The following is a 19794-nucleotide window of genomic DNA, read 5'->3' on the forward strand; positions in this document are numbered from 1 at the left end:
TATTTTAAAAGCTTAAAATTTTTCTTTAGTGCGTCAATCATCATTTATACATTCAAAACCTCATAAGCTAACAGTGTTGCTATAATTTTTGCATGAAAAGAATAGATGTCGGTGGTCTCATGTGATGAAGCATCAACAAATGTTATCTCATTAAATAGATGTATTCTTCTTTTTTTTTTTTTTTTTCTCTCTCCTCTTCTATGAGCAAAAAAAAAATAATTACAATATATCTTTTATAAAAGAAGAGATATGTGACTACAACAAAAATGATCCGGTGGTGTCCGACAAGCTCTTAACTATCAAACTATGACTTATATTATTAATATATAAAAATAATTTATTTAACTTATTAATATTTATTTATATCATTAAATAAATAATATTAACAATATATATAAAATAATATATATTATTAAATCAAGCTCTATGTAAAAATTAATAATTTAAAATTTAGTGACAGTTTTTTAAAATTTCTTAAATTATGATATTATTTATCAGTATATGAGTTAAATGTCATAATAGCAGTTATGATTTTCGATACTGCAAGTTATATGCCATAAAATAAAATTTTATAGTAATATTTATAATAAAATATTATTAATAAAAAATATTTATTGAAAGATAGTGGTATTTTTATCAAAATATAATAAAAAAAATTAGCATCATATAATAAGAAATGCCATGAGCAATTTGCCGTCAAAAATTATTTTTGTTGTAGTGTGTACTGAGCATCCAGGAGATGGACAAATAGTAACATTTTAGTTGAAATGAAAGATTACTAGCAAATAGTTCTTGTTGAAACAATGTCGAATATTTGAAGACATTGAGTATCACGTATCCCCAACCTTAATTGAATTATGATGTCAACTCAATTTTTTGCTCGGTATCCTCAGGCCATGGTTCTAAAAAAGAGAAATTATGATGGTAGATTTATTCATACATGGTACTATTTTTCATATTTATTTTCAGGATTTTTTTCCCTGGTGAGCTCCAGAGATGTGTTGTTAATCCAGTCATGTTGTAATGAAACTTAAAATGAGTATAAGGCCGAGTTTGATCAAATCCTTTGGAGAAATAAGAGGACATAAATGAAGTTCCAATAACATTTTAGGTAAAACCAGACAGCAAGTTAGTCATTTGGGTGCCTATTATACCTCAGTTAAATGAAGAAGCTAAAATCATAGAACACACGGACACCAAGAAATTAACAAGAATCTTCCACAGATAAGCTAGGATATTCATAGACCATTCCGAAAACGCCATAAAACTAAATAAAAAAGGGCCACCTTTTAGGAAGAACAGTAACAAATGAGAAAGAGAGGGACAGAGTAATGAACCCATCAAACCTGGCCGGCCCGAACCATAAAATCCAGGTCGCGGGCCGGCCCTTTCCCAGCTCAGCTGTAAGAGGCCTCCAGAGTTCCAATAGGGAAGGTCAGCTTCGGAAGCACGCGACGCCGCTGGCCCAAAATTAAACACCGCCTCAGCCCAAGGGCAATATGGTCATTCCACTTTCCCGAGACGCTTCCCACATCCTATAAGGAAGGGTTAGGGGCCCACGTAACCTCCTCCCCACGCATGCCCGTTTCAAGAACCCTCCATGTTTTTAAATCCATCTAGCTCTAACGATCCTTTCCTCTGCCCTTCGCCCCCTCCTCTCTACCTTCGCCAAGAAAACAAAAGCGAAAGCGATAGCGAAGGAGGGATCAAGAAGCCGAGATAGAGCGTAGAAGTGACGAGACTGATATAGCCTTCGGTCGAGAGGGGAGAGAATGATGCAAATGCTTGGCTTTCGAGGGGGCTCGTCCTCCTCGCCCGCCTCTTCGTCGAAGGAGAAGGGGCCACCGCCGCGGAGATCCGACGCTGCTGCGGCTTCTTCGCCGTCCTCCTCGCCCGCCACCGTGGGGCCGGCGAGGCCCCTCCGCCTCGTCTACTGCGACGAGAAGGGGAAGTTTCGGATGGACCCGGAGGCCGTCGCCACCCTCCAGCTTGTCAAGGGCCCCGTCGGCGTCATCTCCGTCTGCGGACGCGCCCGGCAGGGCAAGAGCTTCATCCTTAACCAGGTTCTTTTCGAATTCTATTTCAATTCTTGTTTTTCCTTCTTGATCCTAGCCCGGTCGAGAATTCTAGGGTTTGTTCTTCTTCTTGCTTTTTTATTTGTTCTTGTTGAATTTGATTAAGGATAGCGCTAAGGATGGAGAATTTTGGGTCGTTGATGGGAAGCTTTGTAAAGCTGTCTCCTTTCTTTGATAAAAACTTGATGATATGCTCTGTTTGTATGTGAATTTTGTGAGGGCAGAACCAATTTGAATGGTTAGTTTGGTGGAATGATCTGAGTCTTTTATCCCTTGGGTTTTGATTTAAAAATTACAAAGTTATGGTTAACCAACTTAAAATTCAAACATTCAGAACTTTGCGTGACATACTACAAGAAGTAATTTTGGTGAGAGTAGTTTCTCAAACAACGGAAGCTAACTACAAAAAACCAGTTTTCTGCACCGATACTAGACCATGGTTTGTTAAAGTCTGGATGGTTTCTCTGTTTAAAAGACCATGAAACCATCGTCTGACCACCAACTTGCATTAGGAAAAAGGGATTTCCAGTGGCTTTACTATTGGCATCAAATTTGGCATGGAATTTGCCCAGTAATTATTATCTTGACCTTTGCACCTGTAATTCTTATCTCGACCTCTTTACTCCCAGTAATTATTATCTTGACCTTTGCTGCATGCTATGGGTGTCTTCGATTCTGATTCTTGTTCTTGGACTTTGGCTTGTGCATATTAAATTGCATCGTGTATATGCACTTTTAAAAATTTATATGACCAGTAAGAGATCGCACTGTATTTGGATGCAGTAATGTATCAATTAAAATGTTGGATTCTATCTATCTCTGGCAATGTTAATGTTTATTATGTGATTAACGTGAGATAATTATAAGTTATCTTCCGGCAAAAAAATATAATATGTTACTTGTGTCTCCAGCAATCAACTATCTGCCCACTTACCAAGTTATGCATCGACCTTTTCTCCTTGAGAGCCATAGTGGAAGGATATGTTTTTGCAATTTGTAGTGTCATAACCGTAACCATATCAAATTTCGACCAGGTGACCAGTTGCCTTTGCATTATCAATGCTAGGAATCTAATACAGAATAAATATAGTAATATAGACATTAATCTATTCTTATATGAGATGCCTATCATTTTCATGACCATATCTCTGCTTATGGTCTCGCACCTCTGCATGCCTAACATGGATGATGGCTAATGTTACACCTGTGAGTTGTGAAGATCATTTCTAGTTGTTAGTGTTATTGGGTGATTATCATGGGTTGATTGTCATCTTCATTTATAGGAAGCTAACTTGGATATTGATGCAGATTATGTGACAGATCAGTCTTGCAACACCATTTTTTTTCTGATTGAGCTTAAGCCTCTCAATGTATAGTTGGGGAAGCAGTGCTAATCCTAACAATAATTAGTCAAGTTGTATGTTTATGTGTATATCTTTGTTTTATGCATGTTTATTGCCAGCACCAAGTCCTGCTGCATGCATAGAGTGATTTATGACTGATTAGTAATGATAACTATGCCATAATTCTTCATCTTCAATCACCACTACTATAAATATTTGCTCATGCCATGATTCTTCATCTCCAGTTTTCACCACTATAAATATTTGCTCATAGTTTTATATTATATTATCTTTCAGTCACATAGCTATTAGTATACCATCATATTCTTTGTGAAATGCAAACCATTCTTTCATTCTTCTTTTTTATTACCTGAAGTTACTGATCTGCTTTTGGAGGTAGCACAATGTATAGATATTTTAGGATCCCCTTTTTTAATAAATATGTTGGACTATTTTTTATGACAATTATACTTGTGGCTGTGGCTGTGTTGTAGCTTCTAGGAAGGAGCAGTGGATTTCAAGTAGCTTCTACTCATCGACCATGCACTAAGGGGCTTTGGCTATGGAGCGCGCCGATAAAGCGAACTGCTCTTGATGGCACTGAATACAATCTTTTACTGTTAGATAGCGAAGGAATTGATGCCTATGATCAAACAGTTAGTTTTGTCCTCCTCCACATCATACTATACTGATAATTATGTTGGTATTCCAATCTTGCATATGCAATTAGGGGAGTCCTGCATTAGTCTTGCTATGTTTCACTCGATCTATTTGGGTTGTTTCTGGTGCCTGATATAATACATCCATGATTTGCACTTGATCTATTTGTTCTGCACTCACTCATCTGCTTGTGGAATATGATCTTTACCCTTATGTGCTGAAATTTTCTGAAATGAAATTTTCTGTTGGTCACCTTGCACTTCTTCCTACTTTCCAGTATAATCCATGCATATGATATATATGGATGTAGATTTATAAGTCGACATTACTGAAAAGCTTATATTTGATGCTTTATAATTAATTGCTTTTATAATCCTGAAAACTACTGAGGATTGTGGAAAATAACTTGTCTAAGTTTGCTTTGCTCTAGAGGGGCTCTTGACTCCCTTCTAATGAGCATAGAATGAATAAATGAACAAATGAAAGAAGATGACCTGTCTCCTTTCAGTAAAATACATGAAAAAAAATCACTTAATAAGGCATCATGAATGCCTGTTGAAGTCAAGTTTTTACACCATGCCCTTGTCTTGTATGACATGCAAAAATGCACTGCTGTGTGAATGGTACGCATGAACATGCCCAGGGATATTAAACTCTTTTTAGAACTAGATTGGTTTTCTTTTGTTTATGATCAGATGCAATTATTAGAATGTTAAAACTTATCCAAATAAATGTACCACACCCTATGAATCCTCTTGGATTTGCATTGCTATTGCCAGTGAACATTATTGATTCACATACTACACCAAATTAGCAACTTGAGACCAGAAACTATCAAATAGTTATTGTTGTCTCTACTATTGTAATGCAAACTCCCACGGATAGAGCCCACTTTTTGTCTCCACCTGTATGTATTTAGCTACAACAGGCACCTCTTCAGCACATTGCTTGGACTTTGTCTTCCTTGCCTTTAACTTTAATGGTATATCCTATATACACCCTTTCCTATTCACTCTAAATCAACTAGGAAAGAGAAAGAGAAGTAAATTACGTTAAGCAAAGGGCATAAGTATAAATATATATTAAATAATCTTGATTGTCCATCAAATACTTTTTTTTCTTGTGTAAAGTGAGGGTTGGAGAGAAAAGAGTAGAGAAAGAGATAGAAACCTGTCACTTTTCTTCAGGTGTTAAGCTTGATAACATAATTGACCCATTACCTACCTGGTTGAGCTTTTGGATTGAACTAGTTGGTTAATATTGTATCAAAGCTTGGGTTCCTGCAAGTCATGAGTGAAAATCCCCTCTTGTTCTGTTATTTATTTAATTGTCTCCTGTTATCTTGTTATCATAATTCCTAATTTTCATCTTTATTCATCTTTGTCTTGACTTTGTTATCTCTCCATGTGGCATGGTTTACGCTGCAGGCGGGGAGGGTTGGGTGGGTTATGGGTTATGTTAAGCCTGATATACATTTTTGTCCCATTTCCTATTAGCTTAACCTTTTGGGATTAACTGGTTAGCTAATATCTTGAATAAACCACTTGCATTCACATGCTAAATATTAGTTAAACATAATGCTGCCTTGTTAAAACATATTGTTTGGTAGGCTAAGATGTGTATTGAAATTGTCTAGGCTGGCTATATGATATAAGATGTAATTTTCATCAAGACCTCACGAAAATGCAGTGGGCTAAGCTAAGGTATTATGTCTTGTTGGAGGGCACTTGTATCTATATTTTTTTTCCCAATACTATATAGAAAGACCTGAGAATAGGTCACCATGTCTAGGTACTATTTCCCAATCAAACCAAGCGATTAATACATAGTGATGAGAGTAATACTACATTCCAATTGAGGTTTTGAATGCTGGTGGGACAGTGGGATGTTGCACCATCCGAGTGTCTGGATGGGATGAGTCAAGAAATAAACTGGGCCGAGATGAGACATCAATCACCCCAAGTGTTCATATGCAGGGCATTCCATCCATGACAGGCTGAGACGGCTGTGTCCCATGGTATATAAAACTTTGATTCTAAATGCAACTTTGGAACTTTTTTGGTGAAAAATGCAACTTTTGAACTCTATATGATATTATTTTGTACTAGACATTTTTCTGGTAAGTATATGCAAAAGGTTTAAGTGTTAAGATTGAACATTACTAAATGCAAAATGGAGTCTATTGATTTGCAGCATCCTTTTAGTTATTGGTAATGGGAACTTCATTGAGTGTTCTGATGTGCATTGCGGGGTGATCTACTAAAAGAGCTATCTGTGTTTTGACAGTTTTTGTATCTTTGATAAACATTATCATTTTTTGATTGGTATGATGTAGGTTAGATTTAACTCGAAGATGCTGTTGCAATTACTTTTTTTCTTTAATCACTTCAACTAGTAATATAACTCATGATCATGCAGCCAAACTGATGTAGTTTGTATTTTCTGCACTTGCTTTTTGACAGGGGACTTATAGTACACAAATATTTTCTCTGGCAGTTCTGTTATCAAGCATGTTTATCTATAACCAGGTAGAGTAATGTTGTACTGAGGTCTCCTTTATCTGAATTTTAAAAAAGAACTGTGAGATTGAAGATTCATTTTCAGTTGTAATTGTACATCTGATGCAGTCTTTCTTTAATTTTAATACCTCATACTAGTCACTAAGTTGAGTTTTCATCCATACCAACTATTTAGGGGTATTTTTAAAAAAAGATTCTGTAAATAAATGTGTGTTGTCTTTGCAGATGGGGGGTATAGATGAAGCTGCACTTGATCGTCTATCCCTAGTCACTGAAATGACTAAACATATCAGAGTGAGAGCATCTGGAGGAAGATCCACAGCACTGGAGCTTGGGCAATTTTCTCCAGTCTTTGTTTGGCTATTGAGGGTGATTTTATTGCCTTTCATGCTTCCTGTTGAGAGTGTCTTCTATATTCAGTCTGTCTTGTTTCCAGTGTGCAGCAGTTTGATTGTTGACCAAGTGTTACTGTGTGATTTCAGGACTTCTATTTAGATTTAGTAGAGGATAACAGGAAAATTACTCCACGCGACTACCTAGAGTTAGCACTGAGACCTGTGCAAGGTGGAGGAAGGGATATATCTGCTAAAAATGAGGTGTCACATGAACTCTTTTTTTTACACAACTACATGTTTTTATGCAGAGCTGATAGCTTCATTTGATGTCTATCAATATATACATTATATCAATGATATTTTATTGTCACAACTTTCGATTTGTTTTGCTGATTTCAAGAAATTAATTATTAATAGATTCGGGAGTCCATTCGTGCTCTTTTCCCTGATAGAGAGTGTTTTACACTAGTGCGACCATTGAACAATGAAAATGATCTCCAACGCCTTGATCAAATCCCTGTAAGTCTATATTTACACACTTCACATTATCATCATTATGAATTTTAATTTTATTTTTAAAATTTTTCTTCTAATTCTCATTCTGCAGTTAGATAAATTGCGGCGAGAATTTAGGTCTGGCCTTGATGCATTGACAAATTTCGTCTTTGAGCGAACCAGGCCCAAACAAGTAGGAGCAACTGTAATGACAGGTCCTATTCTTTCCGGTATTACACAATCATTTTTGGATGCCATCAACAATGGTGCTATACCTACAATATCCTCCTCATGGCAGGTTAGTCTCGTTGTGATTTTTTGACACGTCGTTCTCAACTATGTTGAGTTTTTTTGTTAATGGTTAGTTGTGGTAACTTGATGAAATTACATATTTAACTTGTTAATCTTGTTATTGGATAAAAATATTGCTTGTTCTGTCAAACTGTGAAATATGAATAGATCCATATAGTTAGTCTATTACTCTATTATATCATCTAAAATGGAGGCTTAAGTTGTGCAGAGCTCTCCATTCGCCATGCGGATGGCAATATTAATGTGCTTGGCCATCATTAAAATTCATTGCTTAATATGCAATAGAAATTTGGCTTTTGAAACCTTCTATTTATTATTATTTGTTACATTGTTATATTGTATTTCAAGAACAACTGGAAATAAGAGGGGAAAAAAAAACCATAACCTGATGCATCAGAGGTTCAGATTATGCAAAGTTCTCCGTTGCCATGTGAATGCTAATATTAGTGATGGGTGTTTTTGTTCAGCTATATTAAAGTTCATTGCTTAATATGTGACAGAAATTTGACTATTGAAGCTTTCAATTTAGCATAATCTGTTGCATTACTATACTACATTTCTTGAACATTTGGGGAAAGGAGAAAAACCATATCCTACGTGTCCTGCAGGTTATTTGCTAGTGATGCACTAATTTTCTGTTTGGTTATGTGAAATCTGGCAAATGTTAATGTAGAGATTTTGAGCATGATTATCTAGTTGATTGTTTTGTGCTGGTTATCAATTTCCTTGGCTTGAACCAATGAGATATATCTGCTTATTTACTATCATGTTCTATTTGATAGTTTATTGAAGTTCTATGTGATATTCCATTGAAATTCCTACATACAAAAGTAACGGCATCATCATATATTTAGTCGTCTAAAGAACTGTAAAGACTTGTTTATAACCACATGTGACTAATTAAATATTAAAAGTTCCATCTGCTGCTGTTTGGAAAAGAAGATGGAAGAAGGAAGTGTTAGTTCCTGGCAAGCACTGTATGAGCTACAGCTTAGTTATTTGGTATCATTGTGACCTAGCCTGCATTCCTAACAAAAGATGGTCAACTTTTTGCTCTCACTAATTTTCAAGAAACAAACTTGCTTTTCTTTCTATCCTTCTCACTTATCCCTCAAGCAGATTTCAATAATATGCTAAATTATATTCTGTTGTTCAAAAATATCCTATTGCAACAGCAAAAAGATGCTGTTTATATGACAGCTAGCATACGTCATCTTATGTTTCAATTGGTAACGCCAATGCTGCATGGCCAACATGTCATTGCTTAACGGATGGCGCCTTTCTATGTTGAATACTGACTTCCACTTTTTCAATGACTGATGATCATGAGCTCTATGTACTTGAAGCATATAGGATCAAGCCACTGAGATATGCTCCTCATAGCTTATTATTGAAGATGAAGTTGAAACCATGCATAATTTTTGTCAAGATTTATTAGTCTTATCGTTGTATCCAATACCAATTTTGAAAAACAATTTGATCTGGAGTGTTAGGGATGTTTTTCTGAATTGTAGCTTAGCAATTGTGGCATTTTTAATGTGCTCATGTTGCCTTTGCGGTTTTAAGTTACCTATGTGACTTAACATGGTATATTGCTGGAGAGGCCATCCTGCTATGTAATATTGTTCATTTTATTTTTCATGCATTTGTTTCCAAATTCACTCTTATGGTTTTATTGAGAAATTCCCTTTCATTCTCACATACATCCACATTATCATCTTAGCTTTGAAACTATGCTCAAAAATCATGCTATTAGTATCAATTCTGATAAGGAATAATGTCTCTCCCCCAATATCTTGATTATTGGTATTTTAATTTTTTTTTTTAGAATCATTGGGCATTACTTCTCCACAAGGCTTTTCAGTTATGGTGGTTGACTTTGTGATGCAACAGTCACTTTGCCACTGCAAATGCAGTGAACTTGCTGCTGATTTAAATTTTGCTTTCATCTAAATCATAGATGTTTCAATCTTTTTGTGACATTGTCGTTAGGACTTGTGAGCGTACTATACAGTAATCCCTTACAGACATTTCCTTATTGTCTTTTCATCTTTGATGGCTTAAAGTTATGTACATATTGCAGCACCTGTGTGTTAGGATGCTTTATTAGTTTAACATATGGGTTTGAGCACAACCTCCATATTTAGCTTTTCAGGTTCCAATTTGCAAGGTAATAGGCTCTTGTTTGTGAAATTGAACAATGAAGGAATACTTGACCAATAGCAGAAATGTGCATCTGAAAGCTGATGTACTATGTACCATCCAACTGTATGGATATGTTTGTGATAAGACAAACACACACTGACACTTAACAGAGGCAACTGTTATCCAAAATTACCACACTAACTTAGAAAAATACTTCTCTTGGATGTTTGTTGACCTAAAGTGCATGCATACTTTATCAACACTTTTTAGGCAAGGATGTAAAGTTTTACTGTGTGTCACTGAGGACTGAACTTTCTGATATTGTTTTTTGTCAGATCTGATAATTGTACCTTCTGCACACCTGCTTTCGTAGATTCTCATAAAATGCTCTCTACATACTCATCCATGATATTATTACCTGAATGAACCCCAAGACGTGATTAATAAGTGTATTGAGTGTCCATAAGCAGTTTTCATGATATCTTATTTAGCAGTCGTACTTTTCATCTTTCTATGGTTTTCTTCCCAAGTGTTGTTACACTACAAGAGGCTGCCCCTTTATTAATGGGAGACAAATACCTTATTTTTCATGAACAATTGAAGCTTAGCTAAGAAAATTTGTCTGCACTTACTTGAAAAAGTCATGATTCATTTAGAAAAATCGTGATTCATTTTCTCATAAAGGTTTTTTACCAATAATTTAACCATGTCCTCTCTCTTTTTTTTTTTCAATAAGAACCACCTCTCTTTTCTTGGAATGACAAATTATTCTAGATCTTGGCACCTATGCACTCCATTGTAAGGCCTAAGGTCCAGATGTCTAACACTTGAACGTGCCTGACTTATTGAAATGTGCAGGTCATTGTGCTCTTTAATTCAGAAAAGCAAATTGCTATGCCAGTTTTCATAATGAGCTGTTTGATGTCAGGTTCCTGAAATAACAGAGTTGATCTAGGTGATTGTGCAAGCGCTACGAGGGTGTGGGTTGACCAATCATTATGTGTTCCATACCCCTTTCCCACAAAAATCATATAGGAACAAGAAATGAAATGATCACCTTGCTGAAGTTCTGGACCTCTGGTTTTAGCTTTTGATAGTAGAACTAAAAAATTGCCTTATTTACTGAGACATCTTGCTTTCAATTATTTATAGTTCTTTTTTTTTTTGGGGGGGGGGGGCGCGGGGGGCAAAAGGTGGATGATGTACCTCTGAAGGTTTTTCTTGATTTACAAGATCTGATGTTGTATACAAAATGGCATGAAACCTTTCCTACTAATCCGGAAAAAGATATTAAAATAAAAATGGAAGTCAATGTTGTAGAGGTGGGGGTAAGATGTAATTATCCATAGTAAGTAATTGAGGAAAGAAAACAGAAAAAAAAACTGTAGGGGAAAATGAAATATCCAATTGATTAGAGATATCAGCCTAAAAGGTGGATGATGTACCTCTGAAGGTTTTTCTTGATTTACAAGATCTGATGTTGTATACAAAATGGCATGAAACCTTTCCTACTAATCCGGAAAAAGATATTAAAATAAAAATGGAAGTCAATGTTGTAGAGGTGGGGGTAAGATGTAATTATCCATAGTAAGTAATTGAGGAAAGAAAACAGAAAAAAAAAACTGTAGGGGAAAATGAAATATCCAATTGATTAGAGATATCAGCCTCAATTCATCACAACCAGTGCATATTGTCAAATATCTTGACTACCTAAATATAATCTGTATCTTATCTTCTGAAGTTCTTTCTTTAGCTAGTAAACCTACATTTACCAAAACCTGCAGGCCCAACTTAAAGGGTTCCTGTTTCTCCTGGAGAGCATGATGCATTATTTTGTAGTTGTTGTCAGCCAGTTTCTGAGCACATGATTTGTTTTGTATTTACCTTGTTGCATGTGTTTTTTTGGGTATACAGATATGCACGTTTTTATGTATTTAATGTTCTCGATTTCTCCTTTCAGCCATGCCTGTCTTTAGGTATGAGAATCTAGTTACTGTACATTTTTAAAGCCCATAAGGAATATAATGTTCTCTTATATTAAGTCAATATCATCCTTAAGATTAATTAATATTAGTTTTTTTTTTTTTTCTGCATCAATGCAATATCTGTATTTGCTATTTTTGGAACTTTAGTGAATATGAACATAGTTCAGCCCTGTGTAATTTTTCCCTTTCACTTTATTGGCTGTGGAAATGTACTTTTGACTTCAGTAGGTATGCTCATAGTCCTACTTTTTTGTGAGCTGATAATTCAGTAGCAATTTCAATTAAACAGATTTAATCCTTTTCTTTTTCGTATAAAAAATGCAAAGACTAAAGCAACAGTATAATTGAAATGATTAGTAGGGATTTCTGACTTCCAAAATATTGATGTCTGAAATTATTGATTGTTATTTTCCAGCCTCTTTGCCAATCAACAGCAAACCAGTAGGGGCATATAATCAATATACTGGGGATCCTCAGAAAGTTCTAGGCAGTAAACAAGCATAAATTTGAATTCCCTTGAGGCCTTTCCCTTCAGCATGTGAACCAGTATAATGACCAGAGTAAGGGGATGGGAAGTTACCTCTGTGTCTTTTCCTATTTCCTACACCCTGTTTTATGATTTGGAGGCTGCATCTCTGTGTGTAATAGTGATAAATGTGTTTCTGACTTGGATTAAAATGAAACAGCAATGTTATGACACCATTTTGAGTGTAATTTTCTTATTTTAGGGCAGTCTTTTGATTTGCTATTGTTCTATAGAGTGTCGAAGAAGCTGAATGTCGCAGAGCTTATGATTCGGCTGCTGATATTTACATGTCTTCTTTTGACCGCACAAAACCGGCAGAAGAGGTACAAAGATCTCTATGTAATGCCTTGTGTTGTAGATGTAAAACTTGTTTGCAGTCTGCATTCTGTACCAACTTCATATGTTTCAGGCTGTTCTAAGAGAAGCACATGAAAATGCTGTTCAAAAAGCTCTTACTGTTTTTAATGCCACTGCTGTGGGAGGTGGCTCAGCCCGTCTGCATTATGAAAAGCTTCTCCATAATTTTTTCAGAAAGGCATTTGAGGTGAGCATTGACTTCATTTCCTTAATATTTTTCATTCTGTTGAATGAATTGCACTGGCTTCGATAATATGTCTATTGGTTATAGTTTTATTGAATGCTATCTCTGTTAAGTCCTTCATCAGTAAACTAGCGTGACATATTGCTTTGTCAATGTTCAATCTTCATAGCATGTATTTGTTCAAGCATGTAGTATATTCTAATGATGTGGCTCAATCAAGATACTTAGGACATCCATTTTATGGGACTTCTTTTAGATAATTTGAACCAAGCTTGATTATTTGTTCAAGCATGTAGTATATTCTAATGATGTGGCTCAATCAAGATACTTAGGACATCCATTTTATGGGACTTCTTTTAGATAATTTGAACCAAGCTTGATTATTTGTGGATTGATATTAAGCCGATGGTGATCCATGGTTCTCAGTGAAACTGGCTAGTTGAAATCTGGAATGGTACCTTTCTGCATTAAATTTGATTACATGGAGTTTGTTTTTAAGTGGTTCCGGCTAAAATATGAGAGCTAATATCCCCGCTCTCTCATGTAGCTCATACAATATTACATATGCATAAACACTTCAATCAGTGAAATGCACACAAGTACCTGTAAAGACGATGAGATATATATGTTAGTATATAATTGCAAACACATATGCATGGATTCATGTATGTCCTATGGGTCTTGCCTTATGCATGATCTCAGATTTTCTACAGAAGTCCACCATTGTTCAACTTGATGAGTAGATTTACTAGATGGTATAAATTTATTTCTTTGCAATTAATAGCACCCCACCCTCCCTTTTTCCCCCAAAAGCTTGTTTTAAAAGCACACATACACATATTTGATTCCATTCACCTACACATACGTGTCATATGCATGGCATCATTCGCCTATCACTTTCCCAGCTATGACACTCATAATTACTTGATACCACTTTCCACCTGTCACCAGTACCTTGTTTTCACATCTTTCACTTCCACTGCCACCACTCTCTATAGAGGTAGCATACTATGAATTGATGGATTTCTTTGTTTCTTTTCTTTGACATTTAAAGTGCCGCTAAGAACTCCTGGTCAGTTCAGGAAAAGAAACAGGAAGGTACCATAACCATCCAGCCTTCCCTTAACTATTTTGATTGGCTTTATGCATCCTCATTCACCAAGTATTCCTTTTTAGGATCACCTTTGATATTACCTCAATGTCTTTCCCCATAACCTTCAACGATGTTACCTTAGGTGACCACCTTATCATTTCAATCGATTTTCCATCACTTTGTACTTAATTTGTGCAACTTTTAATGTATTTTTTTAACAGAATATTCTTTCGAGTTTTATCACACATCCATGACATTCTTATTTTTCTTACACTTGACATGTTTTTCTGAACTCTTTTACTCGCCCAACATTCGAAGCCACAGAGCATTGCAGTCTTTGCTGTTGTTTTGTAGAATGTTTCCTTAAATACCCAAGCTATGCATCAGTCTATAATACTTAAAAGGCACATCTTGACTCGTATGATAGATAAAATTCATCATGACATTGATATCTTAGTCAATCCTTGCTACTTGTGTTGGAGAATTATAATTTTTGTTACCTTTCAATAAATAATGCTATAACTAGATACAGGCCTGCTTCTTGGATGACGTGTTAGCCATCTAGCTTGTGCATTCATCCTTGACTGCATTCTGGTGCAGGATTTTAAAAGGAATGCTTTTATAGAGGCAGATTTGATCTCTTCAAATATAATACAGAGCATGGAAATGAAGTTGCAAGAAGCTTGTCATGTTCCTAATGCGAAACTTAATGATGTGATTCAGGTGAGGCATTTGCCGACAATGACACATGGATGTACATAATACTTAATAAATACATATTTTAATGCAAATATCTTGTAATTTTTCCAAGGCCATTTTCATCTTGAGCTTGTTAGTTCTTTGTTTAGTAGGTTTAGCTTTTTGCCATCTTTTCGTCACCGTGCTCTATCATTTTAGTTTCATGATTGCTTTCAGTTTACTAGCATATTCAAATTAAAGCAATGTGTTCTGATCTCACAAGCATTATTTTTCCTGTGTGTTCACAATACCAGAAATTTATGCTGGGTTTTTTCATTTCGATAAAGCTATGTGCTATATAACTTGGCTTGTGTAAGGTTCATTCATTTATTCTGGTGAAGCCGTCAATTTTGAACTTTCTCTTCTTCTTGAGCAAGTCCCAGGATTTGAACCCTGATGTCCTAAAGGGCAAGCCCTTAGTGCGCTGCCAACCATGTTGCCCATTGTTAGCTTATTATGAACTTTCTGCTGGGATTAGTATCCTTGAAATAATGACCAACTTTGTGGCTAATGCCCCTCTTTTCTAATGACAGTATTGATTTGCCATAACATTACATGCTTCATAATGTTTTGCGTATAGTTTTTTTATGTTGTAAATTGTGAAAATTGGTAGAATGCTCAGATTAATCCGTTCACATTATGCCTGACCGTAATTATCATGAATCTAGGAGTTTGGAGTCCATATCCAAACATGATTTTTATATCTATTATGCTAATACTGATCATAATATGAGTAGGTTTGACAATGCATAGTTTTCAGAACTGTCCCGAACCGGATGGTTCGGGGCATGCTGAACCAGACCGATGGGGAATCGGGACAGTTCTGGCCGGATTTTCAAAAATAGGTCAAACCAGTGGGTTCGGTATGGTTTCGGCCCAAACCGCCCAGTTTGGTATGGTTCAGTTCGGTTTGGATCGGTTTTCTTTCTTTTTTTTTTTTTGGGTGCCGGAGGGTGAGATTTTTTTTTGATTTTTTTATTGTCGGTACAGTATGTACCGTACCATACCGACCGGCAACCGGCACGGGTCCGGTACCAGTATTTAAAACCTTGTGACAATATGTTAGGATTGTCTTTTTGTTTGATAGTTTGGCATACTTCATGTCATGATCTAATCATAATTCATTATACAGCATGTGGCTTGAAGTATAAGACTAAATCAAGTATGGATGATACACTTTTCTTCTGGTGGCTGCTCTTTGATCCTAGACTCGAGGGCATCCATGCTGCTGATTGACTTTATATCTTCTTTTATATATTTTTTTTCTTTGGAAATATATATGATGGTTTGTTACATTGAATACCTTTGCAGTGTTTGGACAGTCTGCTCTCCAAATACGAGTCATCTTCTCATGGTCCAGGAAAATGGCAAAAATTGGCTGCTTTTTTGCACAAGTGGTGTGTTTCTTTACTTTTGTGCTTTGAACTAAATTAGCAATGCTAACAGATGGTTTATCTCTCTCTCTCTCTCTCTCAAAAAAAAAAAGAAGGTTCGAGGGTAATTTTTACATTGGAATGGTATGTTTTGCAGATGGATTTGTTTGTGTGACTCCTTTCACAGACCAATTGCCTCAGTCTTGGTCATATTGGTTTCATATTGTTCATTTCCACCCTTCTAAAACTTTTATACCTTCTTTGGTTTGTGTCTTAAGTTTTCAGAGTTCTGATATGATCGATTTCCATTAAGGTCCAATCTGGACCAGTTCGAACTCTGTAATTCCTTATGGCTGTTTAGATTATGGACTTTCTTGTTCAGTTTTCTAAATTGACACTTCTTATTTTTCAGTTTGGAGGGTCCAATACTGGACCTTTTCCGGAGACAATTAAATCAAATTGAATCAGAAAGGAGCACTCTTAAGTTGAAATGCAGTTCAAGCGAAGACAAATTGGGATTGCTTATGATGCAACTTGAGGCAAATGAGAAACACAGGACTGAATATCTGAAGCGCTATGAGGAAGCCATCAGTGACAAGGAAAAAATTTCCAAAGATTACTCTGTTCGTATTTTGGATTTGCAAAACAAATATAGCAAGTTAGAGGAACGTTGTTCAGGATTACTTAAAGCTCTTGATCTTGCTAAACTTGAATCCTCTGATTGGAGGACTAAATATGACCATACATATTCAGAGCAGAAGGCTGAGGAAGACAAGTTCAAGGCTCAACTGGCCACTCTGGAGTCCAGAATGAGTGCTTCTGAAGGGAGATTAGCTGCTGTTCGTGAACAGACACATTCTGCTCAGGAAGAGGCCTTGGAATGGAAGAGAAAATATGATATTGCTGTCAGAGAAGCTAAAACAGCTTTGGAGAGAGCAGCTTTAGTGCAAGAACGCACTAATAAGAAAGCACAAGAAAGAGAAGATACCTTGAGGGAAGAATTTGCTGACCAGATAGCGGAAAAGGTAACTATCAATTTTTTTTTCCTATATATATTATCATTATAAATATAACCCTTATGTCTTTTTGCTTATAATAATTAACAGGAAAGGGAAATTGCCCATTTGACCGCAAAGATTGACTTTGCAGAAAAGCATGCAAACAGTTTGGTCTCACAATTTGAGGTAGAACTATAGATCTTTTCATGTTACAGAAGCATCAATTTATTTGCATGTCATTGTTTCGCAATCAAAGATTATGGCCAATTAATGGTTGAGGTGCTTTATATGCAGGCTGCAGAATCTAAATTGAAGAGCCAGGAGGCAGAATCTTTGGCCTTGAAAAATGAAATCAGAACATTAGTTGAGAACTTAAGTTCTGTTAGAACTGTAGCTGAATCTCATGACAAGCAAGTCAAAATACTGGAACAAGAAAAGAACCATCTTGAGGAGAAATACGTTTCTGAATGCAAGAAATTCAGCGAAGCAGACAAGAGATGTAAAGATGCTGAAAGGGAGGCAAAGAGAGCAATTGACTTGGCTGATTCTGCTCGTGCTGAAGTGATTGCTTCTCAGAAGGAGAAGAATGAAGCTCAGCAGTTGGCAATGGAAAGATTGACAGTAATTGAAAGAACTAAAAGGCAGGTTGAGAGCCTTGAGAGAGAGAGGACTAAGCTGATGGATGAAGTCGAGAGGCTGCGCCAATCTGAGATGGATGCAAATTCCAAGATCACATCACTTGAGGGAAGGGTTAATGAAAGAGAGAAGGAAATCGAGGAAATGTTGAGTCAGAGCAATGCACAGAGGTCCAACACAGTCCAAGTTCTTGAGGGTCTTTTGACAACAGAAAGAGTGGCTCTAGCAGAAGCCAACAACAGAGCAGAGGCATTGTCGTTGCAGCTACAAGCAACTCAAGGCAAACTAGATGCACTCCAGCAGGAGCTGACTTCGATTCGACTCAATGAGACTGCACTTGACAGCAAGCTCAGGACTGCTCACGGGAAGCGTTTGAGGGTCGAGGATTGTATGGGCACTGAGTCTGTCCACAATATGGACGTTGTTGATCAAGAGGTGGTCAGGGGCAGAAAAAAATGCAAGAGTACCACTAGCCCCTTCAATTATACTCCCACAGAAGATGGTGGTTCTGTTTTCATAGGGGAAGAAGATAGAAATGAGAATGAAGAAAATCACCACACTGAAGCGAAAGATTATGCAAAGTTTACCGTGTTGAAACTGAAACAGGAGCTCACAAAGCATGGATTTGGCGCACAACTGTTACAGCTAAAAAATCCCAATAAGAAGGACTTCATTGCATTGTATGAAAAACATGTCCTGAAAAAATAGTTAATTTTATGTGTGAGAAGCAGCTAAATGGGTCTCTAACACAGCATCAAATGTAACACTGCATCAAATGCAAATGAAGGTGTTTGGTAAAAACAATTCAGGTCAGTTTAGTCTTTTGGGAATGCTATCATCCACGAGGTCATGTTTAACTTAGTTTTTATTTTGGTAATCATCTGTAATTACTCTCAGTTGCTTTAAATGATGTTGTTCTCTCTCTCTCTCATTCTCTGTGGCATATATGGGCATGTGTTGTGCACACTTTCTGGCTTTGTTATGCATTGAACTAATCTTTAAGCAATCTCGTGTTGGTATGTTAATGTATCATTATCCATTTGTCTTTTTGTCGTTTTATTAATTGCCTCGTTGCATTTGTTGTGACAATGCGGAGATTGGTATTTATTGCTGGTATGCACCCGGGAAGGGAGAACAGAACTACTTGAAAAGAAAATTTGTTGCATGCTGCATGTGCTCTAATCCATTCACTAATGTCCAACTCAAAAAAATCTTCTGGTTTTGGAGATCAACTAGCTGGGTTTTGGGCCAAGATGTTGGTGCCTTATCCCTTTGGTGGTGATTGCTCTTTTTTATTTGCTTTGATCTGATCTGTGGTTAGAGGCAATCGTGAGATATCGATATCTCACGTGATACTGAGGCTACTGTCGTGCTCCAAGGTGGGTCCAGGATCAATCATTTGCTTTTTGCTCAAAATATCTCTTACCGATAATATGTTGTTCAGGTAGTATTTTCATCTTTCAAATTTAAGTAAATATCTGCGTCGATGAACAGGTAATGAGGCTGGCGTTTTCTCTTCGTTCAGGTAATTCAAATCTCTCTTTTTTTCTTAATCTTTTGATGGAAAGGTAATTCAAACCTGTCATCTGGTCCTCTGGGAAACTTTTTGACCTTTTCTCTCAGTTGTCCTCAGCATCAAGTCCTGGTCCTGTAAAAAAACTTTCCGGTTCTCTTACCACTGCAAGTTGAAACCCGCAGAATCGCCAGTGACGTCTGCCATGGCCGTGAAAGTGCTGGCCACCAGCACCGTCCTGGCCCCATGAATGCCTTTAGTCAATGCTGCCCTGATATAAAATTTCACAGGAGGAGCTGCTTGGGTAAGCTGCTGATGTGCTGGTCCAATAAGAGAAAGGAGGGAACAAAAGTCATATTACGGCAAATATATGTTGGCAGCCAAAGTATCGACCGTACGTGCCATGGGCACATGCGATGCTTCGGAGAAGAAGCATGACCTTCTTGCAGTAATCTTAATCTGATTCAAGGTATCAAAAAAACAACAAAAGGAGTCCCGCTTTGATTG

The 19794-nt window shown here is 36.6% G+C and overlaps 1 protein-coding gene across 2 annotated transcripts; it reads left to right on the forward strand.

Moving 5' to 3' along the window:
* Nucleotides 1–1584: 1584 nt before the first annotated feature.
* On the forward strand, nt 1585–18705 carry LOC105043466 (uncharacterized). Of its 2 annotated transcripts, XM_010921025.4 has the most exons (14): nt 1585–2063; nt 3913–4074; nt 6541–6606; nt 6823–6966; nt 7080–7193; nt 7350–7451; nt 7540–7725; nt 12629–12718; nt 12805–12939; nt 14630–14752; nt 16079–16164; nt 16553–17165; nt 17247–17324; nt 17433–18705. In XM_010921025.4, the coding sequence occupies exons 1-14, from the start codon at nt 1773–1775 to the stop codon at nt 18480–18482; spliced, it is 3240 nt and encodes a 1079-aa protein (XP_010919327.1). In that variant the 5' UTR covers nt 1585–1772; the 3' UTR covers nt 18483–18705. The 2 variants fall into 2 exon arrangements, with proteins under 2 accessions (XP_010919327.1, XP_073108815.1); XM_073252714.1 differs by lacking the exon at nt 6541–6606.
* The last annotated feature ends 1089 nt before the right edge of the window (nt 18706–19794 follow it).

Source organism: Elaeis guineensis, chromosome 2 (assembly GCF_000442705.2).
Source record: "Elaeis guineensis isolate ETL-2024a chromosome 2, EG11, whole genome shotgun sequence".
NCBI classification, from domain to species: Eukaryota; Viridiplantae; Streptophyta; class Magnoliopsida; order Arecales; family Arecaceae; genus Elaeis; species Elaeis guineensis.

What these genes read in the sequence shown, in the direction of transcription:
- LOC105043466 (XM_010921025.4), top strand. Translation starts at nt 1,773, where the DNA reads ATGATGCAAATGCTTGGCTTTCGAGGGGGCTCGTCCTCCTCGCCCGCC. An exon ending in AGAGCTTCATCCTTAACCAG is followed by an intron (nt 2,064 to 3,912) that starts GTTCTTTTCGAA and finishes GCTGTGTTGTAG; the next exon opens with CTTCTAGGAAGGAGCAGTGG. An exon ending in CTGACCAGATAGCGGAAAAG is followed by an intron (nt 17,166 to 17,246) that starts GTAACTATCAAT and finishes AATAATTAACAG; the next exon opens with GAAAGGGAAATTGCCCATTT.